The sequence below is a fragment of the Embiotoca jacksoni genome, unplaced genomic scaffold (assembly GCF_022577435.1).
Source record: "Embiotoca jacksoni isolate LCO1_2020_lvr unplaced genomic scaffold, fEmbJac1.0.p SCAF_7, whole genome shotgun sequence".
In the NCBI taxonomy this organism is placed as follows: domain Eukaryota; kingdom Metazoa; phylum Chordata; class Actinopteri; family Embiotocidae; genus Embiotoca; species Embiotoca jacksoni.
The window spans coordinates 20,010,984-20,025,382 of NW_027185425.1; the positions used below are offsets into that span (position 1 = coordinate 20,010,984).

The 14,399-nt window shown below is 42.7% G+C and overlaps 2 protein-coding genes across 2 annotated transcripts; one reads left to right on the forward strand and one right to left on the reverse strand.

Annotated features, from left to right (window-relative positions):
• Nucleotides 1-121: 121 nt before the first annotated feature.
• On the reverse strand, nt 122-10,960 carry ngly1 (N-glycanase 1). The gene is made up of 12 exons (XM_069176997.1): nt 10,795-10,960; nt 10,030-10,144; nt 9,630-9,917; nt 8,549-8,711; nt 7,134-7,353; nt 6,813-6,934; nt 5,303-5,448; nt 3,740-3,850; nt 3,468-3,653; nt 2,420-2,605; nt 810-987; nt 122-714 (listed from the first exon to the last, which is right to left on the reverse strand). Exons 1-12 carry the CDS (start codon nt 10,920-10,922, stop codon nt 539-541), a joined length of 2,019 nt encoding a protein of 672 aa, XP_069033098.1. The 5' UTR covers nt 10,923-10,960; the 3' UTR covers nt 122-538.
• oxsm (3-oxoacyl-ACP synthase, mitochondrial) lies at nt 10,957-14,058 on the forward strand. The gene is made up of 2 exons (XM_069176998.1): nt 10,957-12,359; nt 13,542-14,058. The coding sequence occupies exons 1-2, from the start codon at nt 11,365-11,367 to the stop codon at nt 13,954-13,956; spliced, it is 1,410 nt and encodes a 469-aa protein (XP_069033099.1). The 5' UTR covers nt 10,957-11,364; the 3' UTR covers nt 13,957-14,058.
• The last annotated feature ends 341 nt before the right edge of the window (nt 14,059-14,399 follow it).

Sequence of the window (14,399 nt, forward strand, 5' to 3'; positions counted from 1 at the left end):
CCAACAATAGCATTCATTTTTTTCAATTAATAATCAGACATATGGAACTGGACATGGTAATATATATATATATATATATATATATATATATAAAAATGGCATTGCAATATTAAATAACACATTCAACAAAAAGGACAGTTTATTACGAGCAGGAGATCTGGAGCAACCTGAATTGACGATACCATCAATCCTGGTTTGGTCTCCATGCATCACACATTACAGAGACATTCACAGTGGAGGCAAATCTTACAAACCCTCTATGGCTTTATGGTTAAAACTGCATGTCTCATAGGTTAATTGGCCCTTAGTCAAATTAAAAGTTTAAAACATGTGACAGATACAAAAGTGATATCTTCTTTTATCTATCATTAGGCAATGCATGTTGAGTCAACCTGGAGGACTTACACATATGTAAATATTGCACTGATTTATCAACATAAATCAATTTTACAGCAAAAACTTTAACCCCAACACATAGCGCTGAACTTGTAAAACCAAAGATAATTCCGGGTCCAATTTGTTTTGTCAAGAACAACTGTTAAGCATCTTGTAGGTCGATAATGATTTCAAAAGAGGTCTCCTCTGTCTCGTTGAGGCTCCGTCTGAACAGCTGAGAGTGCTGCCACGACGCCTCCCCTTCTCCCCCGCTGAGCTCTGCTGCTACGATGAGCTCTGAAGAGCCAGACAGACTGGAGATCGACAGCATCTTCCCATCTGAGGTTTCAAAAGCAGAGGCAGGAATTATCAGGAGGAATCATGTCATACAATAACATTTGGAGTATTTTATAGAGTGTAACAGGTAACTTTACCTCCTGAGAACTCTGTTGTAATCGGGCCTGACTGCAAGTACCAATAGACTTTCCCAGAGTGGAAGGTCTCGCTACTGGCCATTAGAGAGACAGACTTTATCTTCATTCCTGCTGGAGCAAAGTCAAACTTCCAGCTGATTCTTCCTACAGAAGAACCTTCTGTTCTCGCTATGTACACCTAAAAAAAGCAATACAATCAGGTCATCACGTCTGAAGCTGTTTGCAAATCAACATCTCCGGAGGTTATTCTCATTTTGTGCTCTTCTGTTCTAATTTGCCACATTGTGTTTTTTCTAGCCTCATAATCAGAATAAAATGTCTTTAGTTTAATTCATCCACATTAGCCGCCTTCCTGTTTCTTCTGTTGAGAACTGAAACAATAGATTAAACAATTACATGGAAATCAATCTGGAACTATTTTGGTGATCGCCTGCTGTCATGTCTCAAGTAAAAATGACAATAATTGTAGGTTCCAGGATCTCACTTTTGGATATGTGCTGCTTATTTTCATCATATATGATAGTAAATTCAATATATTTTGGGCTGGCCTGTCACTCACTGTGAGTGTGTGAAATTGTAAAAGTTGTTTTCACCGGAGCTGTGCTGCTACTGTGGTTTCCTGACATGAAGACGTATGACGACAAATGAAATGCTCAAGTTGGGCACCCCTTACTCTCTCAATTTGGCTCCCTGGAACTTCTTTCTGTTCCAAAAATATCTGACAGAAAATGTGATGTTTCACTGAAAAAACAACTAACAGAAATACAGGAAATTAAAATAATCCTTATTTCCAACCCGACTTCTATTTTGTTTTCCTTTACCAGTTTGTCATGAGTAGCATATCCATCCTACATAGTGGTTTAGGGGAAGAGTTCATGTTTTCTTTGATCTAGTTTCCTACCACATTTTCAATTAATCCATCAAAGCTCTGGTTCCTCGGTCTTGGGAAAACAGCCCTCAGTACAACTTCTTTAAAAATGTACAGCTGAACTTAACAGCATGTGGTCTTCTTGTTTTTTAAAACCAGTTTTACTCTTCACAGTGAGTATTTACTGTTCAGTCTGTTCTATCACTTCCTCTACCACCATTTAAACTGCAATTTTTCAGGTCAAGGTCAAGATATCTCTTTCACCACATCAGCTTTCAACAAAAAGAAGTCCCCAAACTTCAGGAATATGGAAACCTAAATCACAGCGATAGTTCACTGTTCATGAGCTGAGATTAAAGTCTTTTAAAGTGTTTTTAGGCTGTTTTGAACTGAAAGAAAGTTAATGAGCCGTAAGAGGTCAAAACATAAAAAAAAAAAATACATTTAAGCTTTGTGCGTGTAAATGTTTTTCGTTTTTGACATAAAGAGGAGTGAAAACAAATAAACACTTAATTCTTTCTGGAATAGCCCTTTAGCTGCTGTGAAATTAAACTTGTTAACTTTGGGCTTTAAAATAATAACAATATATACAATTAAAAGAGGACATAATTCTTCATTTTTTTCTCTGTTTTTGTTATAATACATGTATAGTCAAAGATGTATGATGAACAGATTGTTTCATTTTAAGTTGACCAGAAAAAAAAAAAGTATATCTTTGTAATTCCCAGAATAATAAACGTACCATCTGCCAGTCACTCTCCACCTTCCTGAAGACGGACTCCCTCCTCCACACACACTGATCCCAGCTCGGGATCATCTCAGAGGTGTTGGACACTCGACTGTACTGATCTTTGGTGGCACTGTAGCGCACGTGCAGGAACCCGGCACTCTTTTCTTTCTCAGTGGGAATAAACACAAAACCTGCAGCCTGAAAAAAGCACATCCACAGACACAGTAAAATATCAAGATATGTCATACAAGAATGTTAAGAATACAGTAGAGATGGCTCAGTAAACCCTCCACCACTCTGTGTAGTGCCTAATGCAGTTGTGATTACATATCTATTGTATTTATACACATTGTTTGGATGTGAAATGATTCAAATGTTCGAATACTGCACATAACTTCCATCATCTTTGATTTGAATTGAACATTTGTGTGGTCTGTGATAAAGAATGAACAGGATTAAAACAGACCATGGACCAACTGTACAACTACTTATGGTCTGACGTGAACTTGCAATTCATGCACTACTTTGGGGATTTTCATAGCGTAGCTGATGGTTCTGTCAGTAATAATAATAATAATAATAATAACTTTATTTCTATAGCGCTTTACATTTAAAACACAAAATGCAACAGTATAAAATATAGTGATAAAATACAACGGTCGTACTGTTCTCACCACTCACCAGTTTTTCAAAAAGTTTAGTAAGTTAAAGTAAAGCTGCACGTCAGTTCTATTATTTTTCATCAGTCTTTGTTTTTCAGTAATCACTAAGTATAAGGTTCTCATAACCAATTGAACTGCTGTCAATTTCTACAAAAATTAAAGCCATGTTGTAACTAACTCGTTTACATTCAGATAAAACTTGAAAAAGTTATTTTCAAGTTCATGTATCTGTAATGATTCTACAAAATAGTGTCTGAAGCCTGAAATTTGGTTCCTAGGTTGACATTAGTGGAGTTTTTGGTGGGGTGATCACATTGGTGATGGAAAAAGGCCTATGGAAACGTCTAGTTAAACGTACATAGGGTCCTGGCTGTGTGAGCCATATGTAATGTACTGACCTGTGTGGAGCTCTCTGTAGCTGCCCTTCTGGTCTCCCCCCGCGCTATCCTCCAGGCGAGAGAGCCAGAGTTGCGGCCCCCCAGCTCTCCTGGTTCTGGTGTCTTTGGGGAAATGAACTCCACCACCTCGACAAGCAACCTCTCTTTCAGCTCCTTCTTCCTGTCCGCACTGAAGGACTGCTGCCTCTTCAGGGTCAGAGAAGAAGGAAGGTGGTTTACATCACAGTCGCCACAGCAGTCTTATATCAAGTGTTGGAAAGGCTCAGACTTACTGAGTGATTGAGCCCATCAATGGTGTGCAGCAGCCAGGGCTCCTCAACTCTGGTCCTTCTCAACAAAACCTCTGGGTGTTTGCAGGAATACCTCCACGTCACATCAACCACCTGCAGCACAAACACACACATTTCGATGCATTTCCTGACCCTAACCTTAACCACCACAACTAAATATCTAACCTACATATAATTAAAACCATAATCTTAAAACCATTTATTTAATTTGAACCATTAAACAGCCTTTTGATGGTGAGGACCAGCACAAATGTCCTCATTACAATAGGAAAACTGAAACAGGTCCCAACAAAAGTCAGTCAGTCAAAAAGTTTTGAGACTGTTCCTGTTGAACATAAAGGGAGCACGGCAAAGTAATGCGCATGGAGCAGGGGAAGCAATAACTTCTTTGAGTAAGTATGCCTGATAACATAGATGAACACCAGCACCTGTTACATTTGTTTCTGAGAACACTGGTATGTGCATATTTTCTATTTCACCACGGACCTGAAACATGAGCAGAGACTGAATGCTGTGTTAAACTCTGGAAATCAATAAGCTGGGTCCGCTGTTTTGATTGGTATTCACGTTTCAAGAGGGGCAGAACATCACTGACGAAGACTAAACAAGGCACATACTGTGGTTTCCTGACATGAAGACGTATGACGACAAATGAAATGCTCAAGTTGGGCACCCCGTACTCTCTGAATTTGGCTCCCTGGAACTTATTTCTGTTCCAAAAATATCTGACAGAAAATTCGATGTCTCTCTGCTCAAGTTTCAAGTCGCAAATGCACGTGTACTAGTGGTCACAAAAACCCGTGTATGGCCTGACATATTCGTTAAGTAGGTATTCCAAATGATTGCTTCCTCCTGCTCCATGCATATCACTGTGCTGCAGCAAGAACAGTCTTTTTATAAACTCTGGCAGAAGCAACATACAGTACAGCTTAAACTTAAACTGTCTGCTGATCCTGGCAGGGATTTCATGTCTAAACAGTGACGAGCATCTCAATCAATTAACAGACATGTGGAATCAGTGCATTTAAAAAGTGCTTTGCGACATTTTCAAACCTGCACTGATAACGCTGCTAATTCTTTCACATGAACATTAATAAATAAATACAACTTCTTCTTGACAAATAACAAATGTCATTTTTGTCCCCATATTTTGCACTTTTTGGCCTAAAACTAATCTAAAGGTGACCCACCCAAGCATACATCCATAGTACTGCATACCAACACACTCAACAACACATGAAAGCACACTCACTCAGACGAAATCTGCAGACAGAAAATATCAGGAACTCTTAAGGGTACCACTAGTTGTTTTACCACGAGTACTTCTATGGAAAAATGTTGATAAATGTGGGTGCCTGTTTTGTTTATTCTCATGAAACATATTCCTACCAAGGCCATGATACCTTCACTTTGTTCACTTGACAGTTGTTTTGACTGACCGCAGAAAAAAGGTCACAGAAGTAAAACTGGACTGACACCCGATTGTAACAACTGACAGTATTTGTCGACATAGTAGCAGAACTAGTGTGTGTCCATTTCTCTGACCTGGTCCTTAGAAAAAGCCAGAACGTAGGACAGTTTCTTTCCCCAGCCGACTTCATACAGCAGCGGTTTATCACAGACGTTCTCACACCCGTCACAGTGGAGCCACCGACGCTGAGACGCAGAGTAAATCTCTGTCCACACGTGGTCTGAAACAACACACAACAGGACTGATGCTCACTTAGGCTTCATCCACATCAACAGGTTTTCATTAAAAGTAAAATCATCTCTGTCCCACACACATTAGCACTGTTTCAGAACAAGACTCCATAACACACCGGGAAACACGTTATTAGGACATTTGACAACTTGTAGCATGTAATATTTCCTTTTCTGTGATTTAGTCAGTGGGTTTAAGAAGGGATTGTATTACTTTGATATGTGTGATGTTAAATGCTTCCAAGCATCGGAGCATACTGTGCATTTAGTACCTTCACCTCAGGCGATGTATTTAGCGATGTGATGTACTCTCGATCCAGGACTTGTCGGATGATGACTGAAACAACTTGATGGTGCGAATCCATTAACCATTTTCACGAGTCTTTCCTTGTCACTCAGGTGATTTAACGTGCATGCTTATAAATGCAGTCTTACCAGGAAATACAACATGCGTGTTTACATTGGGATTGTTCAGGGCCAATCTGGCCATTCCAAAGTTGCCTTCCAGTTTCTCAGAACCACATCTTCATTGATAAGATGATCCCACAAGACACTGGTTTTTCCAAAACTTCAGGTTTGATAATATTGCTAGAATCAGGAATGGTTGCTCATCACTGGAATAATAGCTTGCCTCCTACACATGTAGGCAATAGCAGCATTATAAAGTGCATGATTCAACTCCACAGCACCTGCTAGCATCGACAACAAGCTCAGCAGCATCTGAAATTATTTATCTACGTTGAATTAAACAAGGTAGTCAAAGCTGATTTAGTTTGTTTTATTCCAAATAAGGGCCACAGGAATTGAGCGTGATGAATCAAGGAAGGTAATGTCCTGAAGCAAACGGGAGACTTTTCCAAAGTCTCCATTTCCCTATCCAGACTACAACTCAACCCCTCAGGTATCAAACTAAAATATGGACAGCAGCATTTCCAAAAGTCTCTGCTATTTGGTTCTAAAACCCAGATTAGTGTGGAAGCCTGGCATAAATGTAACAAATGTTGTGTTTTAAAATGAAAAGTGTTTGAATGTTGTCTCAGCCTTTCATTCAGTTTATCTACCAACTTCAGTAAATAGTTCTGATGGCAAACCAAGTAGGATTTTAGGGAAATGGTGTGACTTGTTCTTAATATATAAAACTCGCGTTAAGCAGTCTTGCCATCTAACACTGAAAATGAAACTAATTGTTCTGCTTACTTAAAATATCAATAATAAAAATTAGTATTCAGATAGGACTGCCAATTGTGTAATGTTGAGAAATACAATGAGTATGTGAAACCACGCAGAAGAAGTAAAACACCAATTGTTTGTGCAGAGAATCAGTTTAGTGATGAAGGAACATTGGTGTACACACCTGTGCTGTCCCAGATGTACCGCGCCTCAAAACCCAGAGCTCTGCAGCACAGGGTGAAACAGTTGGCCCATTCCCCACAGCGACCTTTCCTGGTTTCCAACAGCTTCTCAGGGTTGTTATACCTGGTGTAAATATAAAGAGGAAAAGGTAAACAAAATGTTATTCCATTTTTATACTGTAGGACAAAAATGAAGACAACAAAATTAGGAAATAACACAGAGTAACAACCGGAGGGGGCGGGACAGAGCGTAAAGGACCATAGAACAAGAACTAAACTCACTAAAGAAGTAAGAACAAGCAAAATGTCACACAAACACTCACCTGGGGAATCTGGTGGAGAGCCGGCAGCTCTGACAGTAGTGGTTCTCCACTCGCTGCGCTCCCCAGCGGAGGTCATCGGTGCTGGGACTGAGAGACGCAGCATTCTGGGTGGAACCTCCACAGCGCCTACAGGGCAAACAGTCCACCCAGGAGAAGAAGTCCTGTTTGAACCACCGGAGCAACTCCAGCACCAGGAAGTCTTCTACTCCAAGTTTACACCCTACACACAGGACAGAAACTCGTTAACGTAGTGCCCGTGAATACCTGGTTAAAGAGGCATGCACACCTTTTATTTCCATCCATCCATCCATTATCTATACCCGCTTTGTCTATTTATCTATACCTGCTTTATCCTGATCAGGGTCACGTGGGCTGGAATCTATCCCAGCTCACTTTGGGTGATGGCGGGGTTCACCCTGGACAGGTCACCAGTCCATCACAGGGACAACAGAGAGACAGACAGAAACAAAGACCATTCACACCGTCATTCACACCTAAGGGCAATTTGTAGAACCACCAATTAACCTGAGGTGGATGTTTTTGGATGGTGGGAGGAAGCCGGAGAGAGAGAACTCACGCAGGCACATGGAGAACATGTAAACTCCACACAGAAAGGCCCAGGCCGGGACTCGAACTAGGAACCTTTTCGCTGCGAGGTGACAACGCTAACCACTGCGCCGCCCCACGTTTTATTTCATCTGTGCAATTTTGCCAAAATCAGGAACATCTTGTCTCAGCATGATACTGAAACATGAATCCATGCATGTGTTCCTTTCAGACCTAACTGTGGTGATTATTTGGTATCCAGGTTGATTTAAAATGCTGCAGCAAGTGTACTGACATGATTTAGCAAGAAAGAGAATACGTCTCCCATTTTGCTTCCGTTCACCGATTCTCTTTAAAATTAAGACTTCATTTTCAAATCCTCCGTCTTACATACTAAACCCTTAATGACCAAGTTCCACCTCATCTTTGACATCTTATAGTACCAAGCTATCCCAAAAGAGCACGTTCCTCTGTGAAGGCTGGCGCAGTAGTAGGTAGGTTCCTTGACTTTCCAAATGTAGACATGGAGCCAGAGCCTTCAGCTTCCAGGCTCCTCTCCTGAGGAACCAGCTCCTGGTTTGGGTTCGAGAGGCAGACATCCCGTCTACTTTTAAGACCAAGCTTAAGATCACTGACCCTGAACAGTCCACTTAGCTGTACTCTCTTGTGCAATTATCACTGCTGCATGATGTTTTGTGATGTTCCTGAACTTTGATATTTTAATGTGGTCTTCTATTCTCTTTACTGAAACTGTAAAGTGTATAGGGACTATGTTTCATGGTGATTTCTCCCTGTAAATATAATTAAATGGAACTGAATTAAGTATATCTCTGAACAGACACAGAACAGAATGAGTGCTGGGACTTCACCTGGGTCAGCGTCTTTAGCCTCCTTCAGCTTGTGTTGAGCAGCAGAGGACAGCTCCTGGTGAGGGATGCAGCTCCGGGCTTTTTCCTGCAGCTCAGGGTTTTCATACATCATAACATGTTGGAAGTTAGACTTTAGAGTCCCAAAGAAGCTCATACGTCTCTCCTGGAAAACAGAAAAAAAACATTTTAGCTCTACAGGTCTGTACAAAAATGATTACTCAAAATGATAAAACTGTGGACTACTGTACTTCTCCTCATGGGGCACTCTTTATATTGTATATAATATATATAGATATATACTGTTCTGTATATATATACATATATATATGTTGACTGTGTTTCTTGGTTTGTTTGTATATAATATATATAGATATATAATGTACTGTACATACTGTGCATTTTATATTTATATTTTCTACTGCTATTTACTGCTATTTTATTGCTTTTCTATTATTCTATTCTATTCTATTCTATTATTTTATTCTATTATTTCTATTATTATCTTATTGCTTCTGTATGCTGCTGTAGCGAAAAAAAATTTCCCCTCGGGGATTAATAAAGTAAATACCTACCTACCTACCTACCTACCTTATTATTAACATCAAAATACAGAGGCCCCAAAAGCTCAATGTACTGCAATCTAAAGGGATAATTGTGGTTATTAACAAGATTGCATAAAAATGTAAAAATGAACAGAGTTGAGATCGCCACCCTGCGATCATTATATCATAGCTGAATACTTTAATGTGTCCTTTCATGGTTTTTACTGTTAAATGGAGTGCACTTGTATAGCGCTTTATCACCTTAGTCTCAAAGCGCTTTTAAACTATTTCCCATTCACACACAGGAGCTGCCATGCAAGGCGCTCGCCATCAGGGATACATTCACACACATCCACACACCAATTGGGAGCAAATTGGGGGTTCAGTGTCTTGCCCAAGGACACTTAGGCATACACTTATGTGTACAGGAGGAGCTGGGGATTGAACCGCTGACCTTCTGATGAGTCGGCGACCTGCTCGACTATCTGAGCCACAGCCGCCCCATTATTAAATGAATCCATTGATGAGAGCATCTTTACCAGAGATGATGGCTGCTGTGCAGGTGGTGCTACTGGCTGGCCTGATGCATCAGCAGAGCTCTCTGGCGCTGAGGCTGAGGCTGAGGTGGTAGCAGGCTGAGCAGCAGGCTGAGCAGCAGGCTGAGCAGCAGGTTGGACAGGTTGGACGGGTTGGACAGATTGGACAGGTTGGACAGGTTGGACAGGATTTACATGCAGCCTCTGATCCCTCTCTGCCGCAATAGATTCCCTGATGAGCTTCAGCTGCTCCACTGAGGCCGACTTTGGGAAGATCAAGTGAGTTTCAGCCTGAAAAGAAGTAGTTACAGTTCTCACTGAGACAAGTGATACACAACAGGAAGACTTACTTAACTAACTTCAACTTACTACAGAAGCCACCTGGTAGTTACGTATTAATTACCTCCTCAAATCCCATCTCAAAGAGACACTCCACTGCACCTTTGATGGGCAACAGCTTGGTGGAGAAAGTCGGATTGCCTATTCGGATCATTCTGTACTTCTCCTCATTGGGATTTCTGTCGGGAGATACGAGGAGGAAGAAGAGAAAACTAGGTCGACAATATCTTTTGATATTCCTATTTACAAACCAATGAGTCCTGTGTTCATTTCAAAACATCCTGCAAACATATGCAAATAACAGTAATATCCTATTGCATTGATACCACACAGAGGCCTGCACTACAACGCAGGTTCAACATATCCAGGATATCTTTCCATTATCTGGCTTAACTAAACTTAACAAACGATAAAAACCACACACACACACACACTATGAGTGTGTAAGTTGCTTCTGGTATTACTGCCATGTCATTTGAGCAGGTGTGCGTCTGACTGTGATTACGTTCAAATAATTGAACGTCTCAGATTTATTGGGACGTTTTCACGAGTGAGCTCGGTCTGAGGAGTCCGTGACGTCATGATGGTGAACGTAACATCCCCGGACATAAATACACCTCAATGTCAGCACACTGTCACCCGAACATCCCGGTGACCGGCACGCAGGTGATGTGAGGATTTTCTTTGAGCTTTTAAACAGAGTTTATTCTCGCAGCGACGAACAAACAGCTCGAAACATGAAGGCTGAGTTCAGCTGGTTCGTCCACAACAACCCGGAACATCTCTTGTGCAGCTGCGGCTCGGCACAGCGTCACGTTTTCAACCTCACCTCAATATATTGTCCGCGTATCGAAGTAACAACTTGGCGACGTCCAAGAAGACTTCGTTTGGGTTGTCACACAGAGTCGTGACTGCTGGTGAAGCCGCCATGTCGTTAAAGTCCTGATTCTCACACATATGAAAGCTAACGCTAACAGCCTGCTAACTAGATGTTTGAGGTCCTGGGTGAAGCTGCCCTACGGCCGCCTGATAAATGCGTTAACCTTTAATAGACTGTGTATAATTTTGTTTTACAAGAGTTATGTTAAATTAAGCCATTTTACATATTTTATTACTGTGGTATTGCGTAACTTAACTCTTCATTAAGTAATTACAATTTAAACGGAACTGGCGTTCACTACGACTACCTACACGGAGCTGAAGGCGGGTGTAAAGATGTCGGGGACACGTTTTCACCAATCACAGCTGACTGTTTCTGTTCGGCTCAGTAAACGACCCACTGAATTTCCGTTTTTTGTCACTTCACCTTTACTTTAGTAAACTCGTGTCCGTGATCCTCGCCAGGTGAGTCGGTGAAGCTTCAGGACGGGTCGGACTCAGAGTTGGTAGAAACAGGACGATGTGCGCTTCATCACTGTCCTGCTGGACCAAACTCCAGCTGACGTCACAGAACTTAAGGACGCTTCTTCAGCACAACGTGAGTGTTTGTCCGAGCCGAGACTTCAGGCATGGCGGCTCAGGACAGCAGCAGGGGAGGAGGGTTGTTATCACTGGGTTAGGGTTGGTGAGTCCTCTGGGCGTAGGGACTGCTCTGTCCTGGGACCACCTGATCCGAGGCCAGAGTGGGATTGTTGCTCTCGACTCGGAGGAGTACAGGACTGTCCCCTGTAAGGTGGCAGCTCTGGTACCCAGAGGGACTGGACGGGGTCAGTTCAAGGAGGAAAGGTTCGCTTCTCGTTGGGAGATCAACAGCATGGCCCCGGCCACCGTCATGGCCCTCGGAGCTGCTCAGCTGGCCCTGGAAGACTCCGGCTGGAGCCCCGAAAGTGAAGAGGAGCAGCTCAACACAGGGGTGGCTGTTGGCATGGGCATGGTGTCGCTGGATGAGATTGCGGACACCTCTGCCGCCTTCAAAGAAAAGGGCTACAACAAAGTGAGCCCCTTCTTTGTGCCTCGCATCCTGGTCAACATGGCTGCCGGACACATCAGCATCAAACACAAACTGAAGGGTCCCAACCACGCTGTGTCCACAGCGTGCACGACGGGCGCGCACTCGATAGGTGATGCGGCCAGGTTCATCGCCCGCGGGGATGCGGTTGCTATGGTAACCGGTGGGACTGAATCCTGCGTAGGGCCTCTTTCCATAGCCGGATTCGCCAGGGCTCGCGCGCTGGCCACCAAATGGAACAACAGCCCCACGCTGGCATCGAGACCCTTTCACCCGGAGAGAGAGGGCTTTGTGATGGGAGAAGGAGCGGCGGTGCTCCTGCTGGAGGAGCTGCAACACGCAGTGAACAGAGGAGCCAGGATCTACGCTGAGGTCCTGGGCTACGGACTCTCAGGAGACGCCAGCCACATCACTGCACCGACCGTGGACGGAGATGGGGCGTTCAGGTGACTCACTTCAGGGTTTTAGAGGGTGATATGGGATTTTGGTCATCATCAATATTTGACTATATAATGATAAAAATGTGTTATTCATTCATTAAAGCAGGTTGGGAACCTAAACCTACGTCTGACCTAACCTTCATGTGACGAGTCACAAAAGATGATTACCAGAAAGATTGGAATTTCTTGGATAATTCCATTTCTTCTGGCCTTTAAAGACGGGGCTTTGCATTTCCGTTCCTTTTACACCCACATCAGTTATCAGTTTACACACTCGAGCATCCTTTGACCCTCAGCAACAACTCCCGATGTCATTGTAAGTCTTCAATATCCGCCGCAGTGCCTTTCCTTAAAAGCTCACAGGCCAGCAGGAGGATGAAAGATGAAAACATTCCCTCTTGCCAATAGGTGGCGCTATGACTGTAACCAAATACTGGCACGTAGTTGTCTTCAGGTCAGGACTGTTATCAAACATGTAAAGTTTGCTGAATGTTTGACAGCGTACATTAAAATTACAACAACTTTCTTTGTATGAGGAGTTCGATAAAGTGCAACACGTGGAAATGGCAAAAAATGGACACTAGATTCAAAATGGCAAGATTTTGTTTGCAGATGCACACACCTCCTGAATTTGGTAGATATAGGATGAAGTAGCTGTGGGGGCTGAAGTTCAGGGGGAACTACACACGTCCGAGACCCGTATCAGGTGAAGTTGTCACCCACTTCTAACACTTGTGCCTAGTTTCCGAGCACCTTTAAGCTCTCAAAAACGCAATTCATTTCAAAGAACAAGAACAGGAAGAAGAGCTCCTAGAAAAACAAACATCAGCCTAGTAAGGGAAATAAAAAGTTCTTCTGTTTCAGCTGTTAGACGTTGCGTCATCGGTTATGTTCTTTTTGTGAGATCATGTTGTGTGCGGGTGGTGTTGTTCATGGTCTCGTGCAAAGCGAATTCCTCCAGGAGAAATAAACCAACCATTCAGCTATCGACTCACCTGAGCTTTATCTTCAAATAAAGCGATTTCAAATCCGGTTTGGCTTGTCAACACCCTCTATGATAGCTCGTTCATTTCTTAAACTACGAGTCTACATTTTAATGATGTCATGATCTCAGCAACACGAACATTTGGTTGCCAAAACAACAAAAGTAAGTAAATTGTGATAAACTGTGTGCCCACTTCCTTACAGGTGCATGTCTGCAGCCTTGAGAGATGCAGGCGTGTCTCCGGATGATGTCACATATGTCAACGCCCACGCCACATCCACACCTTTGGGGGACGCCGCTGAAAATACCGCCATCAAGAGGCTCTTCCAGCAAAGCGTGGACAACCTGGCGATCTCCTCTACGAAGGGAGCCACGGGACATCTGCTGGGGGCCGCTGGGGCTCTGGAGGCAGCGTTCACCGCTCTGGCCTGCTACCACGGGGTCCTGCCCCCGACCCTCAACCTGGACCGCACAGACCCAGAGTTTAACCTGAATTATGTTCCCTGCACAGCGCAGCCGTGGCGGACTCAGGGCCGACGGGTCGCCCTCACAAACTCATTTGGATTTGGTGGCACCAACGCCTCTCTGTGTCTCGGGCAGCATCTGTTAACACAGTGAGACTGAATGTTGATTTTTCATAAAAAATCCGATCTGATCCCAACTTTATTCTTTACTTCTGATAAATATGTATCATTATTAAATATTTATTAGCAAACCTGATCACTGCAGCTGCTGGTTGGTTATTTGTACTGGTATTGTTATCGTTTCTTCCACACAAGCCTGAACTGTTTGTGGGTTTTTAGTGCCAGGATTTTAATTATAAAGGATAGGAAATGAAAAACACTGACTGTTGCAAGGCAGTTTTCTTTCTTTCTTTTCTTTCTACTCTGCGCTTTCTCCCTCAAGTTGAATAGTTCAAAATATTCTGATTGCTATTCATTTTTATTCATGTACTCATAATTTGTTAGTTTGGTTGATTCAACCATTTCAATGAATTTGAGGGGGAAAAATTAAGTTGACCTCTGAAGTGCTGTGAAGTTTCAAAGTACAATAATACTTAT

What these genes read in the sequence shown, in the direction of transcription:
- ngly1 (XM_069176997.1), bottom strand. Translation starts at nt 10,922, where the DNA reads ATGTGTGAGAATCAGGACTTTAACGACATGGCGGCTTCACCAGCAGTC. An exon ending in TTGAGATGGGATTTGAGGAG is followed by an intron (nt 9,918 to 10,029) that starts GTAATTAATACG and finishes ACTTCTTTTCAG; the next exon opens with GCTGAAACTCACTTGATCTT. An exon ending in TACAACAGAGTTCTCAGGAG is followed by an intron (nt 715 to 809) that starts GTAAAGTTACCT and finishes TTGAAACCTCAG; the next exon opens with ATGGGAAGATGCTGTCGATC.
- oxsm (XM_069176998.1), top strand. Translation starts at nt 11,365, where the DNA reads ATGTGCGCTTCATCACTGTCCTGCTGGACCAAACTCCAGCTGACGTCA. An exon ending in GACGGAGATGGGGCGTTCAG is followed by an intron (nt 12,360 to 13,541) that starts GTGACTCACTTC and finishes ACTTCCTTACAG; the next exon opens with GTGCATGTCTGCAGCCTTGA.